We start from the raw sequence: 25,000 nt of genomic DNA on the forward strand, positions 1-25,000 counted from the left end.
GAAATTATATTGATCTGTTTTTAAAATTAACTTGAAAATGAAATAAAAAGGGTTGAAAAGGTTATAAAATGTTTTAAGATATAAATTAAGCTTTTTTGCTTTTCTTTTTAATCTTTTTTATTTGTAGTTTACGGATAGTGTACAAACAAAGCACTGAAATGAGGCTCATTATTAGACTAGCATACACCAATTAAGTAATGTTTTCTATTTGCATTTTTTATATCCGCCAATTTGCCTGTGGCAGAAACTGTTGTAGAAACTGGGTTACTCCAAACTTTTGTATCTATCTATATTGTATATATATATGCAATGTCATTTTAAAAAAACAAACAATTTATTTTAACAAGAGAGTTTTTAATGTTCTACTAAAATTATTATAAACATAACTAATTGGAAACTACAGCAATCAAATTAAAAGCAATAAAAACCCTTAAAATGTTTAATTTTATTTAAATTATTTTTATTGCTTTTAATTTGATTGAGTAACTAGAATGAGTAGCTAGATGAGTTCTCAAAACAGGTTAAAAAAGTTTTGGTGTGCTGGTGCATGACAGCTAAAGTTCTATTGATAGATATGGCTGCTAAATCTAAATTGACATATATTTCTTTTCATATATATATATATATATATATATATATATATATATATATATATATATATATATATATATATATATATATATATATATATATATATATTAAATGCTAAAATAATAAAATACAACTCAATGGTTAATTAGCTAATATAATATTTTTAACTAGATTTAGTTTTGTATAAGTTTTTAAAGAAGTTAATTAATAAAAGTTTGTTTGTTTAACAGTGTTGATCTTGATGACGATGGCAAATCGAATATCATTGCACATGCAGAATGTGATGGTAAGTAAACATCAACATTTAAGAATTAAATTTTTTTTTAATTCTTAAGCCAATATAAATAAAAAGTTTTCTTAGTTAAAAGCTTAGTTTAAAATTCACTTTTTTTGCTATAAAAATAAGTACAACAAATTAAATGTTTGAAAACCTTGAAGAGAATTTTGTCTTTTTTCAACAACTTGTATTAAAAGTAATTAAATTTAGAAAAAGAAAAAACAAATGTTGTTTTTGCAAGAACCAGTGAAGAGCTTACTGCTTGGCTAAACCTCAAAGTAAAGCACTGGATTCATTATTCTTTGTTTTATGGAGCAAATTATATTTCCTCCTTGGATAGCTTAATGGACATCAGAGGCGGCTAATTATCTTGTACCAGTTTAAAATTTTCTTCTAGTCTGTCAAATGTGTCTTCCACATTTCAGCAAATGATAAACTATTTGCTTTATGAACACCTATTTAAGAATAATGTGTTGTATTTAGATGATATTATAGTATAATCAAAAACATTCAAGAAGCACTTCAAATTATATACAAATGTACATTTCAGTATGCTTGTTTAAAACTGAGCATACTGAAATGAACCTTCAGCACAGGTGAAGTAAAATTTCTAAGTTATTAGATTTTCATTACATTACTACTAATGGTATTATACCAGAATTACAAAATATCAGAGCAACAAAGGAATATCCAGTTGTCAAAATTATAAAAGAGGTTCAAGCATTTATGGATTATATAGTTATTGTAGAAAACTCTTTAAGGGTTCTCAAACATTGGCTTACTGTTGTTAATAGGTAATTAAAAAATGATTCAATATTATCAATATTGATAAATATTGAATCAATATTTATCAATATTGGATACATTATGTTTACAATGATGCTGTTGTTTTAAGATGATACTGTTTTTTTTTTAATATTTGTTGACTTGTTATGATTTTTTTTTATGACTTGTAGATTAGCTCTATAAAGATATTATTCTGTATGATGTCTGAGGCTGGACTTTTTCATTCACTGAAATGTTATGAAGTTGGTTCACCCAAGCACAAATTCTCCAACTCAATTAATAACCTTGAATAGAGTTAACGCAAGCATAAAGCATTTGTTCAAATTTAAAAAAAAGAAATAAGTAAAACATTAATTAATAGACAGATGATTAGAGAGACGGCGAACAAATGATTACACAAAACAAGAAGTGAAGCCTGAAGTTTATTCTAAATTTATTCTAAAATCTACCATTGAGAAAATAAGCATTTTGGATAAAAAAAATATAACCATGAGCAACAAACATTATTTAACAAACAATATAACTATAAGTTGTTATGAACCAAGTTGATAGTAATAGTATATAACAAGACATAACCAATCTAATTACACTATTTAAAATTTTCCAAAAGTCTGTAAAGCCTAATTTCAGAGATGTGACTAAGATATATTTTTGTATGGCTTCTCACGATGATAAAAATATTTAAAGAAAAAAGTTTTAGCACATCATAAACTGAAGCAGATTAAACGAATTTTGACCGGAACTTTGTTCTAAATTCCAAATTTTTATATGCGGAAATTGAGCTGTTGCTGAATAATAAAAGATTACGCAATTTTTGTTGGCTGGTACCACTGCATTTGCTCTACTTATAAATTCATAAGTTGTTTTAACAAATTAAAAAACTTAAACTTTTAGCAAAATTTTTAAGTTTGCTCATTTATTCAAGTTTTAATTAAAAAGCCTTTTTTTTTAAATTACTCACTTCTAGCTTGGAGCTATTTCAGTGAGATTTTTAAACTTTTTTAATTAGAAAAAAAAGTTTCACAAAGGAAAAGAATAACAAATGAATGTTTATATATAAAAATAGGAAGAAATGCAAAACAAAATAATATTTATAAAATAATCATTCATTTTAATAAAAAAGTGACCTAAATATATAGTAAAATAGAGTTTTCAAAATTTGGCCAAATGCAACGTTCTTTTTAGCAGTTTTTCTAGAAAATGTTGCGCTACTTAAACTATCAAAAAAACGTTGATGATGATTGTTTCTCTGATTTGTTTATGACACGATAAAAGTAACAATGTAACAAAACTAAAACTTAATTATCATAATCATTTTATCTTCTTCATTAGATCAATCAAAATACATTAGCTTATTTATCTAAATATCGAAAAAGCCAGCAAAAGTTTTTGATAAGTATTTCACTGCTCATGCACTCATTTACTCCTGCTGAGGCCTATATATGTATATAATACTAAAAATGTGTCAGCTTTAGTACATACATCAACTAACACATAGCCAGCTGCTGCAAAGGAGTGCTGATACATCAACTGAGGATTTTATATGGGCAGCAATCTTTTCTTTCATTATTTTTAATTTTTTCTTTTTCTGAAAAAGCTATAAAGATAAGCAAAACTAGTAAGCATTTGCTGACTTATGTTCACTATACTAGACTTAAGTAGAAATAGACGCAGTGGATATAAATATATATATATATATATATATATATATATATATATATATATATATATATATATACAAATATATATAAATATATATATATATATATATATATATATATATATATATATATATATATATATATATAAATATATATATATATATATATATATATATATATATATATATATATATATATATATATATATATATATATATATATATATATATACAGTGGGTGCAAAAAGTATCCGACACAAAGGAAAAACTTTATTCAATTAAAGACCATTCAACAAAATAACATAAACAAACTCTTTTCTAATGTAATTTTACATGGGAAATACAGATATCATATCAAAACAACAATATCATTAAATGTTGACTTGATAATTGCAATTTTGTAAAAGTTAAGGTTCAAAAAGTATCCAACACATTGTAAAAAATTTACTCAATACTTCGTCATGTGACCTTTAGCAGCCAAAACTGCTTCTAAACGATTGGAATACTTGTTCACAAGATTAGCACATATGCTAATAGGAATTTTAGCCCACTCTTCCTTGCATATTTCTTTCAATTGGATAAGATTTTTTAAATCTCTCTCCTGTACCCTCAATTTCAATTCCCACCACAGATTTTCAATTGGATTGAGGTCAGGTGATTGACTTGGCCATTTCAATAAGTCAATTTCTCTCTCCTGAAACCATGCACAAGTTGCCCTAGCCGTTTGCTTAGGGCCATTGTCTTGTTGGAATATCCAACCTCGAGGAAGGTTCAATTTATCGGCTGACTTCACGAGACATCTCTCAAGAATGTCCAATACATTTCAGAGTTCATCCTTCCTTCTATGATTTCCAATTCCCCAGGGCCTGCAGAAGAGAAGCAACCCCAAAACATTATGTTGCCACCTCCAAACTTCACTGTTGGGACCGTATTCTTCAGGTGAAATGCAGAGTTCTTCTGTCTCCAAACACGACTGACACAGTTCCAACCAAACAACTCTATTTTCGTCTCATCTGACCATAATATTTTATCCTAAAAGCTTGAAGGTTTACTCAAGTGCTCTTCAGCAAGGTTCCTGCGTTTCTTTACGTGAATTTCCTTCAAGGATTTTTTCTTGGTGACTGAGAGTGGAATCCTCTCTTTCAAGAGAAGAACTGTCCTAATTGTATTCTTGCAAACATTTGTCCCAGATGATTGCAAGTCCTTTTGTAGTTCAGAGCAAGTCAGTCAAGGATTATTCTGTACTTTTTGAACTAAATTCCTAGCTGTACGGTCAGATATTTTTGTAAGACACCCTGAACGAGGCAGACTAGTTGAAAGATGGAAAAATTTCCACCTCCGAACAGTATCACCAACTGTCGAAATTGAGATATTTAACACAGATGAAATTTTTCTATATCCCAAACCATCTCTGTGCAGCTGAATAATTGATTTTCTAGTTGATTCAGACAATTCTGTAGTTTTAGACATTGCTGAAGAGCGTAAAATTTAGGCCACCTTTCAATGAAGATGTCAGGTAATGAATGACTGCAGTTAGAAAGATTCTATGACATTTTTTTGCATTCTAGAATATTCCAACATTTTTTGATTCTAGAATATTCCCTCGAACATAACAGATGACAAATTATTGGCGAATCAAATTCTTTTTTTACGATTTGTTGGATACTTTTTGAACCTTAACTTTTACAAAATTGCAATTATCAAGTCAACATTTAATGATATTGTTGTTTTGATATGATATTTGTATTTCCCATGTAAAATTACATAAGAATAGTGTTTATGTTATTTTGTTGAATGGTCTTTAATTAAATAAAGTTTTTCCTTTGTGTTGGATACTTTTTGCACCCACTGTATATACAGTGCTCAAAGTAGAGGAAAAAAAGTAATAGGACGGTATTCAATAAACTAAAAATACCATCCCGCCAAATCATTGTTATATATAGAGATTTATAAAAAAGGTGGCAAGATGGATTATACTTTATAAAAATTTGATGCGATGGCATCCCACCGCATCCCGCCTCACTTTGAGCAATATATATATATATATATATATATATATATATATATATATATATATATATATATATATATATATATATATATATATATATATATATATATAATTAGTAAAAAACACTTATCTAACTTTTATCTTCTACTCGGAGTTTCACCATCGCTGGATCATCAGGAAGACTCTTCCTGATGATCCAGCGATGGTGAAACTCCGAGTAGAAGATAAAAGTTAGATAAGTGTTTTTTACTAATTAATTATTGCTCTGTTCTTTAAGAACATTGAGCACTCTATTTGTAAAATACACTAACATAATTTACATATATATATATATATATATATATATATATATACATATATATATATATATATATATATATATATATATATATATATATATATATATATATATATTCATTCTTTTATATCTGTATATGATATCTATTTATCATTATAACATGTTGGTAACCTTTTTTAAAGCTTATTTATAAAGTAAACATAGATATTACTTGTGCATAAAAAATAAAAGATAATAGAAATAATTTTTCATCTTTGAATTTGTCTAATAATAATTTGCCCTCAGAATTAGGAAAAATGAGGTGGCAATAACTTGCCGACCTCAAACTGTTAGAAGTTGGCAAAAAAACTATAAAACAAAAGTCATATTTAAAAAAAAATAAAAAAACACTTTTAGATCCTAATTCCAAATGCATATATATATATATATATATATATATATATATATATATATATATATATATATATATATATATGTGTGTGTGTGTGTGTGTGTATGTATGTATATATATACTCATAATTTAAAAAATATATATTTTAGAACTCTCTGTGGTTGGACATTCATTGGGTATTGCTTCAGCAGATAACTGCTTAACACAGCAAAATGCATTTAGCAAAGATAAAGATGCTTTACTGCTTGTTTCTGAAAATAAAGATGAGGTTTTTACTCCACCTGCTTTCAAAAGTTTAATTTATTGCTTGCTGAACATTAAAAGATTTCGAAGGTTTTTAAAAGGTTTCTTATTTGAAATAAGTCAATTTATTTAATTTTTTTTCTTTTTGTTAAGGAGTGCAAATTAAAATCAAAAATATTATTTAGATATCAATAGGGAGATGCTAAATAAAAGAAAAGACATTCAAGAGGTTTTTTTATTTTTAAAAAGTTTTTTATTAAGAAATTAATCATTTATCTCGATAAATGGTTATTAAAATTTTTTATTGTTTCCTTGACATTTTTCCATCTCCCTCCATCCCTGCCATTTCCCAAAACACTTCATGTTCTTTTACTAAAGTTTCGTATGAATTTATTTTTAAATAAATAACGATTAATATGAAGTCACTACATTGATTTAAAATTTAAAATTTACATTTTTGATTTTGAACTTTAAAATTCAAAATAAAAATTTAAGTCACTGAACAAATATTGATATGAGTTATCAGAAACACAAGATTTTTCGCAATGACAGTTTGAGATCTTCTAAAAAGATTTTTCATATTATCGATAGATCTACGCCTGCTGTTTCAGGTATGTTTTGCATAGAAATAAAAATAATGTATTAAATCAAATGTTGGTGGATTGTGCTTTGACACAACAGCTACAAATACTGGCATAACGAAAGGGACTGTCAGTAGAATTACTTATGATTTAGGTAAATAAATTTCAGCTTGCTTGCAGTCAAATTATGATTTAGGTAAATCAAATTATGATTTAGGTAAATAAAATTCCAGCTTGCTTGCAGGCACCATGTTACAGAGCTTAGAATAAGTCATTTTCAGAAACATGTTACTCATGAAGAAAAGATAGGACCAGAAAATCTTTTTTTTAAAAGATTAAGAAATAAGTTTGACAATCCAGAGTTTCATTCCTGAAAACATATTAAGGTTTGATTGGTCATTAAAGGCTGGTATTGTAGTCGAAAAAGCAGCAACAGATGCACTCGAATACTGCAAAAAATACAAAATATTGCTAGGGAAGACAGAAAAGAACTAGCAGAGCTTGTAATTATTTATTTATAGAAATCAGGAATTGTTAAAATAAAAAAACCAGGTGCAGTTCATCATGCAAGATTTCTTAGCTCAAAGAAATACTATACAAAGCTTTTAGCTCTTAGCTTCTTTATTATATAAAGTTACATCTGCTATTTAAACAACTAGATTTTTTGATAAAAGAGGAAGACGTAAAAACTCAAGTAGAACAACTTGTGGAGTTTATTTGTTGTTTTTATGCTCCATGGTACTTGCAAAGCTACAATCCTATTAATGCCCCATAAATTGATATTACAGCTCTACATCAAATGACTCTGTATAAAGATGTTTGCCAAGTAAAAGAAGTTGTAAATAAAGTCATTGACTCAATATTAAAACACTCTTGGTACTTAGTACTTTAAACTTTGATACCTCTTTCGCTTCTTGATTATAACGTTCCTGATAAAGATAAAACACTAATTGCCAAATCAATTTTATCTTACAAAATGCCATCTTTAAAGGCATCTGATTACAAAATTGAAAATAAGCCGAAAGTGGATATCAAAAAGATAATCAACCTAGATAGCACAGAGGCTATTAATCCACCATATTTGGTGGTGTTAGTTAATGAGTTTTCCTACTTTATTTAAATAAATTGGTTTACAGAAGAGAGAATACGCGATTGGTTGTCACTTCCACCATCTTTCTGGCACACAATCATATTACAACCAGTTATTAGCCTAAGCAAAAACTTTTATTATAGTAAACGATCATGCAAAAAGAAATATATGCATGATGCTTATCCATAGATACATTAGTGAAGAAGAAAAACAAATGAGATTGGTAACCATAGACAAAGTTTGTTATACCATGAAAAAACCTGAAAAAAGCTCCAGCAAGATGACAAAAAGGAATATGGAAATAGGTTTAAATAACATTATTAATTTCAAGAAATTCAAAAGTGATTAGAAAACTTTTTTTTTTTTTGTAGGCTTTTTTGTAAGGTAAATAGAAAACCTAGTTTTTATCATAATTGGCATGAGTAACTTAAAAATTGATTTTGGCGTAAAAACTTGAATTAATTTTTAATTAGTAAAAAAATGAGGAAGTACCCGGGGTAGATAAGGATGAGGGGAGAGGCAAATACATTACTAATTGAAGTAACAAGCAATTTACAATATTATCAACCAAAAAATATTTTTATTACACATGGCTGTCAACACAGAGGAGGGGGGGAAGGGGCATGGCCCTGCTTTTATTTCTTGAGGACTTTCTTTTTATATATAAAATTTAAAAATGCCCCCCCCCCCCCTTCACTTTGAAGGCGGTTTAATGGTCCTGATATATTAGAAAAAATGTATTTGTATACTCCAAATGCTTTCTTTGTATCACAACAAACTCACCAATTTTGTGAATTTATGGATAATTTGAATAAAAAAATGCTCAGTAAAAAAACCAAAACAAAAGTATGTATGATTTTAAATGCAAAATATATGTAATATTTGTAGTCTAGGTCCTTTTTTTTTTTAATTCATCCAACTTTGTTTATATTAAACCACTGAAATCAGTAACTTTTGACAAAAATATTAATATTTTTTTTACAAAAATGAGCCTTGAGAGAGGGTCAAGAGTTGTCAGAAAAAGCCCAGTATACTTTAAAACCTACTTTACATATTTGCACCAAATTTAACAAGATACATTTTTGTTTTAAAAGTTCTCTCATTCTGAATCACCCTTATATATATATATATATATATATATATACATATATATATATATATATATATATATATATATATATATATATATATATATATATATATATATATATATATATATATATATATATAAACAATTTTAAAATGTATTCTACAAAATAGAGGGCTCAATGTTCAAAGAACAGAGCAATAATAAATTGGTAGAAAATCACTTAACAAAAATTTTTTATTTAACATGGTGTTTCATCAATAAAGACTCATCAGAAATAATTGATCAAATTAATAAAACTTGAATATATATCAAAAATTAAATTACAGGAATTTGTAAATGTTTTAACTACTGTAAATTTTCACACATTGGTGGAATATGCTGACACTATTATAAAAAGAATTCTTTAGAATCGATTTCTTATGCTTTTTTTAAAAAATATTTTTTGAAAGGAGGAGGGAGAGGGGACTTAATGTAATTATTATTTGAGCTCACTTATTTTTATAGTTTTTTTGGAGAAATTTATTTTTGTGCCTACATTTAGAAATCAGTTCCCATTTTTTGTTAATAAACATTCTTGGTTCGCATGTGGAATTATTTCAAATTTTTCTTGTAGGCATAGTATGCATTTTTGGGAAATATTGTTATATGCAGGTGCTGCTTTAAGGATTTTTTTTTTGTTTACAATTACAATTTTCTGTTGCTATTTTCATTTAGGATTTCTTTTTTGTTTAACAAAGCATTATTGTGCCCTTTTATAATTCTTTCCATATTTTTTGCACAACTTTAGTTAACTTTAATTGTATTTTGATTAAAAATTTTATGTAATTTATTAGAGGGTGTGAAATGGTTATTGACCAATTCTTAAGGCTCAAAAGTTATGCTATCTTTAAGATTTATTTTGTGTACCTTTGGTTCTAAAGGATGCTTTTCATTAAGTTTAAGCTTTCCAAATTAGTATATAAGACATGCACAAGCTGTTTGTGTCAAAGGCTTGATAACCATCCTAGAAAGTTTGTAGAAGTGGCAAAGAACACTGCTACTGACTGCAAATACTGCTTACATACCATTTTAAAAATTTTGTGTTGTGGGTGACATTTTTTGAAAGTTAATCAGAATAAAACCCATTTTCATTACTTTTGAGCAAAAGTTCAATTTATGACCCAGGAAATAATTTCTTTTACAATATAAGTATTATAATTATTTATTTATATATTTTATTATAGTATAAATACTCTATCATAACAAAGAAGTTCTGCTGCAGTTTTGATGTTTATAGAATTTTTAAGCTTTTTAGAATATTCTCTCCCTTTCGTTTGTTATAGTATATATTATCTTTATTGTTGTGTTATGTTTATTCTATGTTATGTAGGGGAGAGTGGTGTACCTCGGAGATATTTTCAAACTTTTACAAATATTAAAAAAATACTTATAATGTTTTCTGTAATCATATATTTTCATTAACTTTATGATATTAGTTACTCTAGGATTTTTATTAAATTTTTTCATCCCTTTTTTTAAGTGTAAAAAAAAGCTTGCATTACAGCCAAGGTACACCACCAGTGGGGTACCTTGGAGGTATGTATTTTGTACCTTGAAGGTATTATTGTTTTAACAGATTATTAAGTACTCAACATGGTAAAAATTTGATATAATGTTTACTCATAGGGTAATTGGACTTCACATCAGAGATAATATTAATCTATCTAGTTAGATTTATATAAGCTATATATTAATTGATACTTATGTTGAAATTGTATATTATTATAAACTTAAACTAATTTACACTTAAAGTATTAAAAACTTACAAAAGAAATAATGTTGATTAAAAAAAGAGTAATAACAAACATCTACATTAAAGTTTAGTGATAATAAGTATTTCACTTTGATTTAACATTTGTCTACTCTACATTCAGGTAATCAAAGTTAATGCCAAATGAGTTTTTATAGAGTTTTGTCATGCTGAACCTCCTGTAATAGAGGGATGTGGCAACTAAAAGACCATGTCTAATTTGTCCAACTCATACACAGTTTTATAATCTCTTTGACAATTCAAGAAAATTATCAAAGAGAAAATAACAATTAAAAAAAAATAATTACAATTTAACAAAGAAATACACACATATTATACTAAAGAAATACTTAATAAACAAAAAAAATATCATAATAAACTATAACAATATATTACATTAAAAAAATACTTTCATAACAAATATTACTTATAATAGTGTTTACACAATCATGCAAGTTTGTACCTTGACGGTACCACCAAGGTACACAACATTAGCTACCTCCAAGGTACACCGCTACCACAGTTTTTACAAAACCGCTACCATATGTTTATACGTTAGGAGTTAAACAGTTTCAAGCATGCATAAATGCAGCTGAAAACATGTTTTACAATTTTTGATAATCAGTTTTAAAACAAAGTTTATACCTACAGTTGTAGAAAAAAAAGAATGCGCTCAAAAAAAATTACTTTTTGGTACCAGAAACATACTTTTATTTTTATTGCAACAACAAATGTGTTAAGCCGTGGTAAAACAACTTATTATGAGCCTTAAGAGGCCAATACATGCAACTAAAATTTCAATTTGAATTCATCCCTTAAGATAGCAGCACAATTAACATGCCTCCAAGGTACACTCACTTCCAAGGTACACCACTCTCCCCTATATAATATCAATAGAACTTTAAAAATATTTTATTTTGTATTTTGCAAAATTAGAAAAGATTAAAAAAAAATTAAAGATGGAAGCAACAGGATTTGAACCCCCATCTTGTACTTCGAAATCGCAATCAGCTAACCACTTCTGCCACTAAAGCATACTCATCTAATTAATTTTAATACAATTTAATAAATAAAAAACAATATAACTTTATAAAATGGAAAATAAATATATAATTTATATATATTTATATGTGTGTGTGTATATATATATATATATATATATATATATATATATATATATATATATATATATATATATATATATATATATATATATATATATATATATATATAATATATATATATATAATATATATATAATATATTTATTATATATTTATGTGCTATAAATAAAATTTTAAAAATTTGTTTATGCAATTTTTACAGCAGAAAATTGCTGCAACACTATTTTCAAGTAAAAAAAAAACTGCAAAACTTGATATAATTTTTAACATTACATAATTTGAAATTTGCATAAGTTAGATATTTGCATACACCTTCATTCACACTTTCTTATAAAAAAAAGTCCTGCAAATCTTTCTTGCCATTAACTTGGGTGTAATATTTAGCGTGAGTTCCATATCAAACGCTCACAAATAAGTTTCTATTAAGTTGTTTAATATAGAATATGATTTTCATTACTTTTGAGCAAAAGTTCTTTGATTTATGATGCAGGAAATTAATTATTTTACAATAAATTAAGTCATAACCTTAAAATATATAAAAATCATATTATAATATAATAAGCAGCTTATTAATGCTCATTCATGCATGTTTGATGCAGAACTATTACATCCACTATTACATACCCATGGGAGCTATTACATCCAAGTTAATGGCAGGAAAGAGTTGCAGTAAAATATTTTGTTATGCTCTGAAACTTAATCAAAAAAAATTTAATATGGCAGTCCTGCTGCTTCTGTGCTGTTGTGCTGCTCTAGTACTGGTGTGGAGGCAAAAAAAAAGAAAAGACTTGCTAGAAAAAACCTTAAATTTTATTTTAACAATTAAAGTCTTTTTTGCTATATTTATTTTATAAATATATACGCCAGATTGAAAAACTGAAAATATATTATGGTAAGGGGTGAAATCAAACCCTTGCAAAATGGCACTGATGACAATTTTTATGTTTTGGGCCAATTATATTGTTTCTGTTTATGAAATTTGGTCAGACATGGCTTTATTTATGCTACACAATGGTTAAAGTTCATTTAACTGCTGTAGCTCTGATTTTCATTACATGGTGTTCATTGACAATTTCTGGTGCTGTTTGTCAATGTTGAAAACAAAACGTAAAGGTCTTCTTTTCTTGTGATGGAACAAAGACTTCCAGATCATTTGCGATTTTGAAACAATTTTGTTGGCATATCAGAGATAATTGTTTGTTGCACACAATACTCTGGCTTTAAATTTCTCTTTTTTCCTGGTCTCTTGGAGTCCTGGAGTTCTTGCCAACATCATGCATAAAGGAGTCTAGGTTTAAAAAATGATTTTTCCTTTAACATTAAAGTCATATTTTTTTTAAAAAGGTTGTCCATAAGATTCTTTATGTTTTTGGAGCTCCGGAATACCAAAAACCAGGAAGAAATAATTTTTTGTGACATTTAAATCAGAAGTCTTTTGTGCAATACTTATATTGGAAATTCCCAAACCATATAAACATGGGTACCCTGAAAGTGACCTAATAATATAAAACCATATAAACACTGGTACCCTGAAGGTGACCTATCATATCCCATGAAATTTTTTTTTTTTTGATTATAAAAGTAGTGCAAATTTCAAAACTATCAAAAGTAAAATCATTTTTTGGTAGCTTTTTGAGAAATCTAAGCTATAAGACTTATTTTAACTAGAGGTTAATGCCCCTCTGACTTACCCTAAAAAGTAAATACTTTTTTATATATATGTAACCCTTTAGCTATAAATGCCTTGTGTTGTATACACAGACAGCTCTTTGCAAGACTTTATTAAAATTGGCATTGTGTTGTCCTACCTTTCATATTTCCCAAAACTGAAATCTTAATGGACTGGTTACAATTTTGCTCAGTCCAATACTCTAAGTCTTAATTCAAAATATTTAATATTATTACTTTTGTATGTAGAAATTTAAAAAGTTATCAGTTATTTTTCTAAATATGCACTTACCAAATTTTCCTCCTTTCATAATAAACTCTTCAACATGATGCTCCACTATATGAACTTTCAGAAGAATGTTTGAACCAAGATCTCTGAAACTTTGTGAAAATCTTTTAATATAATTAGAGTAGTTTAGATTTAATGTTTTCCCAAAATACCCATGAACAACATTGCTTAAGTCTTTCAAAGGTTTCATATTTTCCACCAATAATATTGTGCTCATTCAGATAAATTTGAAAGCAATTAAGTTTTTTTAGAAACTCGTTGGATCCATTTCCTTCTAACCTGTGTTTACCTTGATAAGGTACTCTGGCAAGATTAATTTTAGATAGATAACTATTTACAAAATGAAATTCTTGATTAGTGTCCTCAAACAGGTTTTTTTCAATTATTTTGAGAAATTTGTCTACTATGTCTAGCAAAATATCTAAGCCTGTTATAATAAAACTTTCCAAGATCTTCTTCGTTTCATTTCCAGTCAATAAAGAAGGATTTACTACATTGCTAAATTTTTTAGCTTTTGCAATGTTTCCTCCAGCAGCCATCAATTTGTTATACCACTCACATAAAGAAGTTAGAGAGTATGACTCAGATCTCAGCATATTTGGTGATTCTGTTTCACAAAATGGACAAGGATGCTTCGAAGCTACTGACTGCTTTCCAACCATCAGGAGGAAAACCTTTAGATCTTCTGAAAAAGAGCAATTGAAAGAATTAAGCTTTAATTTATCCAACAACATTTTTATGTTTGCATAAGTTTTATCAATAGAGGGTAATACTGTCAAAACTAAAGTTTTGTGAACACTAGTATACTTGAAATCTTTACATACATACTCATCAGAATATCTCACTCTTTTCTTTTCACTTGAATATGCCTCTAGCTCTGGTTTTAATGTAATTGATAAAGTAGCCTTAAGATAGCTTTGTCCTCCATCTACCCCAATCTTAACATCAACATTCTCTGGATCAAGAGATTATAAAACTGTAAGAGATTGTAAAACTGTTGCAACAAACTCATCAACATTATTGCGTATTACACCAAGAATAGTTCTTTCAATACATAAAATAATAACAAAAACAACTTAAAGTCTGAGGATGATGATTTAATTTAAAGTATCAACTTTCAAATTAATCAAAATATAAAATTATAATGTAGCATAGAATAAAATTTTATTATAATATATTACTTTTTTAGAGCTTTTTAAGAAGCTAAAATCTCTAGTTAAAGTAAAACACTATATATGTACATATGTAGTTATACCACTTTTTTATTATCTCCAGTATCCTGTTTAGACTTAAATAGCATAAGCTCAGCATCAAACAAAGACAATAGATTTTTGTTTTCTTTTGTTAACTTTTTAGAAAAACAAGACTCAACAGATTTCTTTCCTCTGGTTACTCATATAAATTGGGCAATTTCTGATATCTTATTGTCACTAGTAAATTTGATACAATGTTAAAAACAATAATGAATAATTATAAACAAAATGTTTTTTTTTTAAGGTAAATTATAATTTTTAATCTATAACTTGTATGAAGTTGTTTCAGTTTTAAGTGTGAAAAGTTAGATGTTTTCAGCTCAACTACTACTAATAGAATCAACAAGCTTCTTAGGACCAAAAGTGTTCAATGTTATTTTTGCATCATGGGTTACTAAATTGTTGATTGTGGTTGATGAAACTTTTCCTTTAGTTACAGGTGAGGTGGATTGTACAATATGCATCAAATTACTTTGCTTACTTAGTGCAAGGATGTTTAATACCTTTTCCTATTTGTTGAAATCAACTTCTGCAAAAAACAAGATTATTATTGGTTGTTGAAAGATTCAAATTACTGTGATTATGATCACAATATTTTTTATAAGCAGAACAATAATAATGAAAAACATAATTGGTTTTTATTGGTTTATGTTTTTATAAAACTCAACTTTACCTTCGTACTTAGGTCGAGCGGTGAATAAAAATCTTTTTGAATCAGTTTTTTCTAAACTCACTATATTTTTCTGCAATTAGAACATAACATTTTAATTTAACATAACAATTTAGTAGTTTTTCCAAAAAAATCTCTTGATAAGATTTTCATAATTTTTTCCTGGTTTTGGACCTGGTTTACTGCATTTGGTTTGAATGCATCTTAAATCATTACTTTTTTTCATACAGCATATGCAATAACATTTTTAAAAACTTGTTATGATCTTTAGCAAAGTATGGCTTCTTTTCTATTCTTGAGAAATAGTTTCTGTATTTTTTTAAACTATTATTTTCCACTCTTTTTTTCTACACTTAACTTCTTCCTTTATGTCATTTTGATGATTGAAATTAAAAAAAAAGAAACTGAGCTTAAAAATTTAAATATTTTATTTTAGCACAAACATCTTTATAGACAAATTATTTTAGTCTGAGAGCAAGCGCTAAGAAAGTTTGATACAAAAGAAATGTTTATTACTTTTCATAGAACATTCATGAATACTTTTAAAGACTTGATATTGCATGACACATTACTATCTTTTACAATAAATAAATTTTCTTCATTATACTATTTGATGTTATTATTATGAAAGGCATATTTTCATTGCACTTCTAAATAAGTGTTGATGTATTTATTAAAATATCTTACCTCATAAAATAGTTAAACTTATCTTGGCATTAATTTGTCTGTATTGGCTAATTTTTTTATCTTTAAAATGTCTTGAGTTTAAGATTCGTAAGTGCAATTAAACTTATATGTGTGTGTATATATATATATATATATATATATATATATATATATATATATATATATATATATAAATTTTTGTATTTGGGAGTACGTTAAGGTAAAAAACGATTCTTTTGCCAACAAATATGTCACTTTTAATTACTTTTGACTTTCGTCCAACATTTCCGTGTTGTCAGAAAGTTAAAACCATTAATTTAATTACAAATTAATCATTTTTTTAAAAACCCGTAAAAATGCAAGTTTAATTGACCAGAATGTTTTTAAAAACATTCTGAATGTTTTTAAAAACATTCTGAATGTTTTTAAAAACATTCTGAATGTTTTTAACAATATAAACAATGTTTTTATTTTTATTTTTTTCAATAAAATGTTTTTTATTTTTATTTTTTTTACTGTAAACCATGTGCGGAGTGTTGCTACATTGACTTTCTTATGGCCTGACTCGCAACAGAGTGCTGCTACATTGACTGACAAATAGCCTGACTCGCAACAGAGTGCTACTACATCGACTGACAAATAGCCTGACTCGCAATGGAGTGCTGCTACATTAACTATCTTATAGCCTGACTTGCAACAGAGTGCTGCTAAATCGACTGAGGGTTTGGTTGGGGCAGGCAATCTATCAATTTAAAAAATAAAAAATTCTGTTCAACAAAATATGGAAAAACTTTCTGACAATCAGTTAGGAGTTTTATATATATATATATATATATATATATATATATATATATATATATATATATATATATATATATATATATATATATATATATATATATATATATATATTTACAGGGCCTTTTTCAGGAAAAAAATTTGGGCGGCGGTAACCCCCTGTCCCAGAGAAGTTTGACAGAAAATCAACATTTTTTAGCAAAAAAAACAAAATTTTACCATAAAAAACATTTAAAAAAAAAAAATGGTCCTCAAATTTTAATTTGAGCAGCACCCAAATACGATAGACACTGTCAAAAAACAATCTACAATAGCCCCAGATATATATATATATATATATATATATATATATATATATATATATATATATATATATATACATATATATATATATACACACACACAAATATAAAAACACATTAAAATAAAGTTATAAATGTTCAATCTATATATATATATATATATATATATATATATATATATATATATATATATATATATATATATATATATATATATATATATATATATATATATATATATATATATATATATATATATATTATATATATATACACACACACACACACAAATATAAAAACACATTAAAATAAAGTTATAAATGTTCAATCACAATAGAATAAACAAAAAACACTTTTTTTGCTAGCAATTCCCCACAATTTTGTTCTTTTTGGAAGCTTATAATTTGGTCAAAAAAAGAGATGATGTTATGAAGTATTTTAAAATTAGATTTCAAGTGAATGAACTTACTGCTTCTTTGCATGATGAAGTAAGAATCTTTTTTTTTAATTTTTAATTTTTTTTAATTTTGTAAAATTATTTACATATATCTTAGTTTTTTAAATATTAAATATTATATTTGTGTGTTTGTGAAAAGTGTCCATCATCAATACTAATAAGTATGTTGGAGCTTCTTCATGAAGAGTTAGTAGACTGTAAAATACATAAATATTTAAAGAAGACTTGTTATGAACAATGCAGGTTTTTTTTATTTTAGATTTTTTTTTATTGTTTTTATTATTTGCAATTATAAAAATTGTTACTGATTTTTTATTTAGTTGTCAAAGTTGCATGCAGTATATTGGTTTTAATTTCAAGATATTTTTTACACATGATTTATGATTATTTTTTGTAAATTTTTTAAGCTATTCTTAAATTTTAATGCACTTAACTTTTGGTACAGTTGTACTTAAAGTGTGTAAACAAAATAAATGTAAAATAATAAATGTCAGTTCAATCTATAGTTTTTATTAATAAATGTTTGTATTTTATTAACAACAAGTTGTAATTTCAAAGAAAATGTTTTAATTTCCATATTTAAATTAAAATAAGCTTTAAAAATGACAAAAGAAAACAGAAAAATAATGCACAAAAGTTGGTAAAATCCTAGCAAAAGCTACACTTTAATAACAAAATCTACACTTTAATAACAAAAGTTACACTTTAATAACAAAAGCTACACTTTAATAACAAAAAGTACACTTTAATGACAAAATCTACACTTTAATAACAAAAAGTACACTTTAACAACAAAATCTACACTTTAATAACAAAATCTACACTTTAATAATAAAAGCTACACTTTAATAACAAAATCTTCACTTTAATAACAAAAAGTACACTTTAACAACAAAATCTACACTTTAATAACAAAAGCTATACTTTAATAAGAAAAGCTACACTTTAATAACAAAATCTAAACTTTAATAACAAAAGTTACACTTTAATAACAAAATCTACACTTTAAGAACAAAAGAGTTGCAAATGCATATGCTTAGACAACAAATTATTATCAATAAATTTTAATGCCTGTCTATTCTATTTTCAAATATAAAGAAGTAGATATAAAAAACCTAAATGCACAAAACATGAAAGGTTAGCTAAAAAAGCCTTGTTTTGACAAACTATTTCTAGTCCTTGTAAAATCAGCTCTTTGTATTTGTGAGTTTACAATTAGTGGTCAAGTTTATGTTTGTAGTAGTTTATGTAGTGTGTTTATAAAAACATCTTTAAACTCCCATTCAATGACATGATAATGGATCTGTGATTTGGCTTCAAGTTATTATGGCAAGCAAGCTATGAAATGGTATAAATAATAGGAGGCTTTGAAATGAACAAAATATATCCTATAAATTAATCCTCTAAATGGCCCAGAATTGAGAGTTATAGGATATTTTGCATTAATTTTGAAATATCTTCTACAAAATCTAATGTATTACTATTGCACTGCTTTTTATTTGCCAGAACATTCTTTTTCTTACCAATTTTTATTTGCCAGAACATTCTTTTTCTTACCATTAATATTTAGTTTTTAGTTTTTGTAATAGTAATACCAACAATAATAATAACAACAAAAATAACATCAACTACAATAATTATAATAATAATAAAAACAACAACCGACATTTATTAATGCTTATATTTGTAATCATGTTTTGATATATTTGCACGATAAATTTTTTACCATTCTGTAAATTTTGTGTTTAGGTTTATTATCAAGCAAAATCATACTGCTGTCAGTCATTTGTTTCGTGGTTATCTTAAAAAGAAGGTATTTGTATTATTTGTAAGAAGTACAAAAATAAAAATAAGAATTATTATTTTTGTTTTGTTTATAACAATACAATAACTCATTAACCCAAATGAGAAATAAACAATAGTAAAAAAAAAAAGAAAGTAAATTGAAATATGTCAGCTTTCCTTTTAGATGCAATGTGAGTGTGGTCACATAATGATTGTGAATGAAGCATTTACAACTGTTACTATTTCTTTGGAAGATTTAGAAGAAAAGCTTTTATGTAATTTGTTTTTTAAATATTTTGCTATTTCTGTAAAATCTAATGCTCTATAGTTAGCTTTGTACCAGATCTCATATTTGTATTATATTTATTTGTATTTATACTACGTAAGTAAATATTTCTTTAGGAGTTTTTCATTTTTTTAAAATAAAATGAAACATTTAAAAAGTATTGCTAGATATAGTTTAGAGAAATTTGTTTAAATATTTAAAAAGTATTGCTAGATATAGTTTAGAGAAATTTGTTTAAATATTTAAAAAGTATTGCTAGATATAGAGAAATATTAAAATACTTGTAGTTGTCAAAGTTATTGGAGGAACAAGAACAAATATACTTAGCACAAGGTTTGGATTTTTTAAGTTTTAGAAAAATTTACTTTTTGAAGCTCTTTAAAAGTTTTTGAAGTTACTAAGTAGCAACCATGGTTAAGTAGCAACCATGCTTAAAACAACAAATTAAAGTTTATTTCAAAAATTTTAAGAAGAACATTTTGTTGTTATCAAGATTTATTTATACTACATTTTTGTTTAATGTTTTAAAAGTTTATTTTCTTATAAATATTCTTGAAAACTGACTAAAATAGATTTTTTTTTAGATTTAGCTTTACTATAAATAATTGGTCTACAGTAGGAAGTCTCAAAGAAAAGATTATGTTTATGCATGTTGTACATTTATCACTAGAATCTTTAGTAGTATGTCTAATTGATGAAGAAAGACAGCCTCATATTCTGGTGTTGTTGTTTTTTTTTTCAAAATTTTATGATTCATTATATGATTATTTCTGACTCAATTGCTTTATAAATAGAGAAGCTTCATTTTTTGAAGTCTTTTTTGTTTTGTCTGTTAATTGTAGAATGTTAGTCTTATATTGTTTGTTTGTAGAATGGTAGCCTTATATTGTTTGTTATTAGTAGAGTGATGACCTTAATTTTTTTAGTTATTTACAGAATGACAGCCTTGTATTGTTTTATTTTTGTAGAGTTTTAACCTTGTATTGTTTGTTACTTGTAGAATGACAGTCTTTTGTTGTTTGAACTCATGGTAGCAGATGGTGAAGTGTATGTATTTCAAACAAACACATACAATATGTTAAAAGATGAAACTTCTAGTAACAATTTAAGCTATTCTTGTAGTAATCAATTAACTTGTACAAGTAATCTAAAATTAGGATCAAAAAGTAAATGTGCTACCCAATTATATGTTCATTTTTATTCAAAGTTTTCAGTAAGTAAACTTTTTTATTGTTAATAATTCTTTAAAAGTTGTTTTTATATTGTTAGCTACTTTTAATATGAAGTCTTTAATTAAAAATCTAGCTCTTTAATTAGGTTACCTTTAACCATGGGTTAAGCCCCTATTTAAAAAGTTAGTTACCTCTAACTAAGAGTTGATTTAACATTAAAAAAAGAATAAAAACTTACTCTTAACAAAGTAATAATTTGACATTTAACCATTTAAGTAATGGTTATTATAATCTAAAATTAAAGGTAACTTAAACTTAATTTAACTTGGACCAAGTTTTAATTTAACTGACGCATTTTGATCTAAAAGCAAAGTTAAATAAAATTTTAATTCTTTTTCTTTTTATCAACTTAAACTTAGTTTTGTTAATTTCTAAAATCTCTAATACTGTTATCATGTTCATCTTCTTTGAGCCTTATTTGAGTGTCTATCTAATTCTTTATTTTATAAAGATCATTGAAAAAGTTACATATATTGTATATACAAAAACAGTGCTTATTGACAAGATTTTACTGTCTACTTGTTTTACAGACGTATTTTTTTCTTTCTTTTATATATGTATGTTGATTATTTTTCTTAAACAGCAAAATGTATAAAAAATATATATATATATATATACACAAAAAAATAATAATAATAAAGAATTAAAAGTAGAAAATAAAATATAGTAAAAACATTTGCTAAAAAATATTATCTTTTTTTGTACAAAAAATTGGAAATGAATTTTTTTTTGTTTAAAGTTTTAGTATTTAAAACTCAAAAAAGATTATTACTAGAAAACACTGCAGTTTAATTTTCTTACATGATGCATAGCCGAAATGTGAAAACGTATTTATTACATATAAATGAATAAAAGTAATAATACATATAAATGATGGCGCTGCATGCTGTGGCGCACTAAGCGTCGCACTTCTACTAAAAAAGGAAATAGGTTAATAAAAAAGAACCATTAAATATTTTGAAATAATTTTTACACAGGACATCATATATAAACGTTATATAAATGCACTATAAAATGGAGAAATATGATGGAGAATATTGCACGCAAAATATTTGCTTGTTCATGATGAATTTTATATTGATTTAAATTCAAATACAACAATTTAAAAAAAAAAAGTTATATCTAAAAATATATATGGGGTTGTCCATATATTACCTCATGCAGCCGTTTTCAACTGTTTCCCCCACAAGTTTCATATGAGTTGTCACAAAACACTAATCCCCCTCCCCAACGTAAAGCATGACAATTTATGGATAACCCCTATCTATATACAGATAGTTCTTTTTAGATATTGTGTTATATTCTGGTGTTGAAGTTTCCATCTTTATGTCTTGGCCTTGATATTTATAAGGGGATAGCAAGACTACTTGGTACTTCTTTTACTGAGTTTAAAGTTTATATAAAAAATGAGGTATATTATATATTAAAAACATTTATTATTTTTGGCTATTTTTTAATGACTATTACTTTTATTGTCATAAATAACAACACAGTGATAAAACTTATATAAAGAAAAGTAGTCTTTTTTTTGAGGGGGGGGGGGGGGGGGGGGGGGGTTAGTAATATCTTTTTTTTATGGTTTTTAGCACATAGGATAGCTAAACCTCCAAACATGAGTGTTGAACATTTGATATTTTTTTATTTAACTTACATAACAATTTTCTAAAATAATATTGTACCAGATTTTTTTAAGCTTTGATCTGGTTTATCAACCTCACACTATTTCTTCATCTAATAAGCTGATGTAGATGTAAACCTGTTACATTGTTTCCTGTCTTGGTTGATGAATGCTGAATTTACTCATGGATTTTAGTTTGATAGCTTTCAGAGTCATGGGTTTTGTTTAGTAGCTCTCAATATTATCAAAAGCTGTAAAATATCAGAGTATCAACAGTGCCATGTTACGCATACATAGCATCTTTGTTAATGCTTTTGATGTGCATTGTTGAGGTCACATAAGGACCCTTTCTTACAAGATTAAGTTGATTAGCAGAACAAGGCACTTGCATAGCTTATTCCTTAAGTTACCATGCACTCTCTATGATTGTGTCAATATCTCATTGTCTATGATTTTGTCCAAGGTCTCTGTCTATGATAGTGTCCCAGTCTCACTATCTATGATTGTGTCCAAGGTCGCTTTCAAAAACATGACTATAATAACTAAAAATGTTCGACATAAAAAATCATCTCTACCACCAAATTGATTTCTATCCATGCCTGTATGCAATTGCATTGAAAAAAATTCTATCCATGTTTGTTCGCAAATGTATTGAAAAAAATTGTGTAGCAGTTATAACAGTTATATTACATTTTACATTATCATATTACATTACAAAAAATCAACAAAACATGTGAAATAACAACTTTTTAGTGGAGATACCAAGAGTTAAACTGCAGTTTGGAAAAAAAGCATTTTATTTTATTAGATCAAAACTTTATTTCTTCCCAAAGAAATAAGGCAAAAATATTTTCGTTGTCTTAGCTAAAATTTGGATTTTTTAGTCTCCTCGACTTTAAACTATTTCTAATTCTAATAATCAAGAACAACACTCTAGAGAACAAACATGTTTTTATCATAGCAAGAAACTGATGTATAAAAGTCTGGTCTCAAGGTTGATTGTTCTCAGAGGTTCCAAGGTTGATTGTTCTCAGATTACTAAATCTTATTTTTTTTATCTCAGAAGGTTAGGTTCTAGAAAATCTTTAACCCTGTCATTAACAAAGGTAAGTCTAACCTTTTACCTCTAATATGTGGATCTGATCTTACTACATATTCTACAGATAATGCAAAACTGTTCTCAAAAGATTTTTCCTTTAATTAATTTCTTGAATCCAATGTTGCACCCTTCTTTTTATCCCAGAGAAACTGGTTAATTTGTTGTCTGTCATCCAAATTACCCTGACTTCTGTTATTAAAGTTATTTTTCACTTTAATTCTTCATCACTCATCACATCAAAGAAATTTCTTTGATGTGGTGAGTGATGAGATTTTTACCTCAGTCAATAGTTATTAAGTAAAATTGAAGTTTATGGTGATCCAAAATCCAAGAGTTATTGTTGAAGATCAAATGCACCCACTTAGGTGCATTGTATGATGCGGAATAACTCCAGAAAGGATTATTAGACCATGTTTTTTGAAAATGGTAAACAAGTTGCAGTTTTTGTGAATTGCATTTAATATCAGAAATAATTAAAAAAAAAATTACAACCCTAAGTAGAGAAAAATCTAGAATTGTGGTTCCAACAAGATAGTCACAGCTTGTCAAAATATGGCTCTCTTGCACAAAATATTAGATAAATGAGTAACATCGTGTTTTTCTTATTTTAAATAAACACCTGGTTTGCAGGATTTAAAGGTTCTTGAATTTTTTCCTTGGGGCTATCTAAAGCGCAAATTATATGCCAATATGTTGATAGCCATCCAAAAACTTAAAACCAATATCCAAGAAGAAATGAGGGACCTGAATAACCTAAATATTTGTAAATGGCGATGTTAAATAGAATCAGAAAGAAAAAAGTTATTTATTAAGCAAATCATTTACATATATATATATATATATATATATATATATATATATATATATATATATATATATATATATATATATATATATATATATATATATATATATATATATATATATGCTTCACTATGACTAAAGA

The 25,000-nt window shown here is 26.3% G+C and overlaps 1 protein-coding gene across 4 annotated transcripts in view; it reads left to right on the plus strand.

Moving 5' to 3' along the window:
* Positions 1-25,000, plus strand: part of LOC136092298 (uncharacterized) — a 52,673-nt gene that overhangs the window by 5,587 nt on the left and 22,086 nt on the right. For all 4 annotated transcript variants that reach the window (XM_065820194.1, XM_065820196.1, XM_065820195.1 and 1 more), the window contains exons 6-16: positions 822-877; positions 6,164-6,358; positions 6,443-6,486; positions 17,943-18,065; positions 18,174-18,277; positions 19,784-19,847; positions 20,004-20,094; positions 20,393-20,438; positions 20,690-20,825; positions 21,106-21,318; positions 22,626-22,748. In XM_065820194.1, coding sequence (XP_065676266.1) covers positions 822-877; positions 6,164-6,358; positions 6,443-6,486; positions 17,943-18,065; positions 18,174-18,277; positions 19,784-19,847; positions 20,004-20,094; positions 20,393-20,438; positions 20,690-20,825; positions 21,106-21,318; positions 22,626-22,748 — 1,195 coding nt within the window. The remainder of the gene's footprint in view (positions 1-821; positions 878-6,163; positions 6,359-6,442; positions 6,487-17,942; positions 18,066-18,173; positions 18,278-19,783; positions 19,848-20,003; positions 20,095-20,392; positions 20,439-20,689; positions 20,826-21,105; positions 21,319-22,625; positions 22,749-25,000) is intronic.

Source organism: Hydra vulgaris, chromosome 15 (assembly GCF_038396675.1).
Source record: "Hydra vulgaris chromosome 15, alternate assembly HydraT2T_AEP".
In the NCBI taxonomy this organism is placed as follows: domain Eukaryota; kingdom Metazoa; phylum Cnidaria; class Hydrozoa; order Anthoathecata; family Hydridae; genus Hydra; species Hydra vulgaris.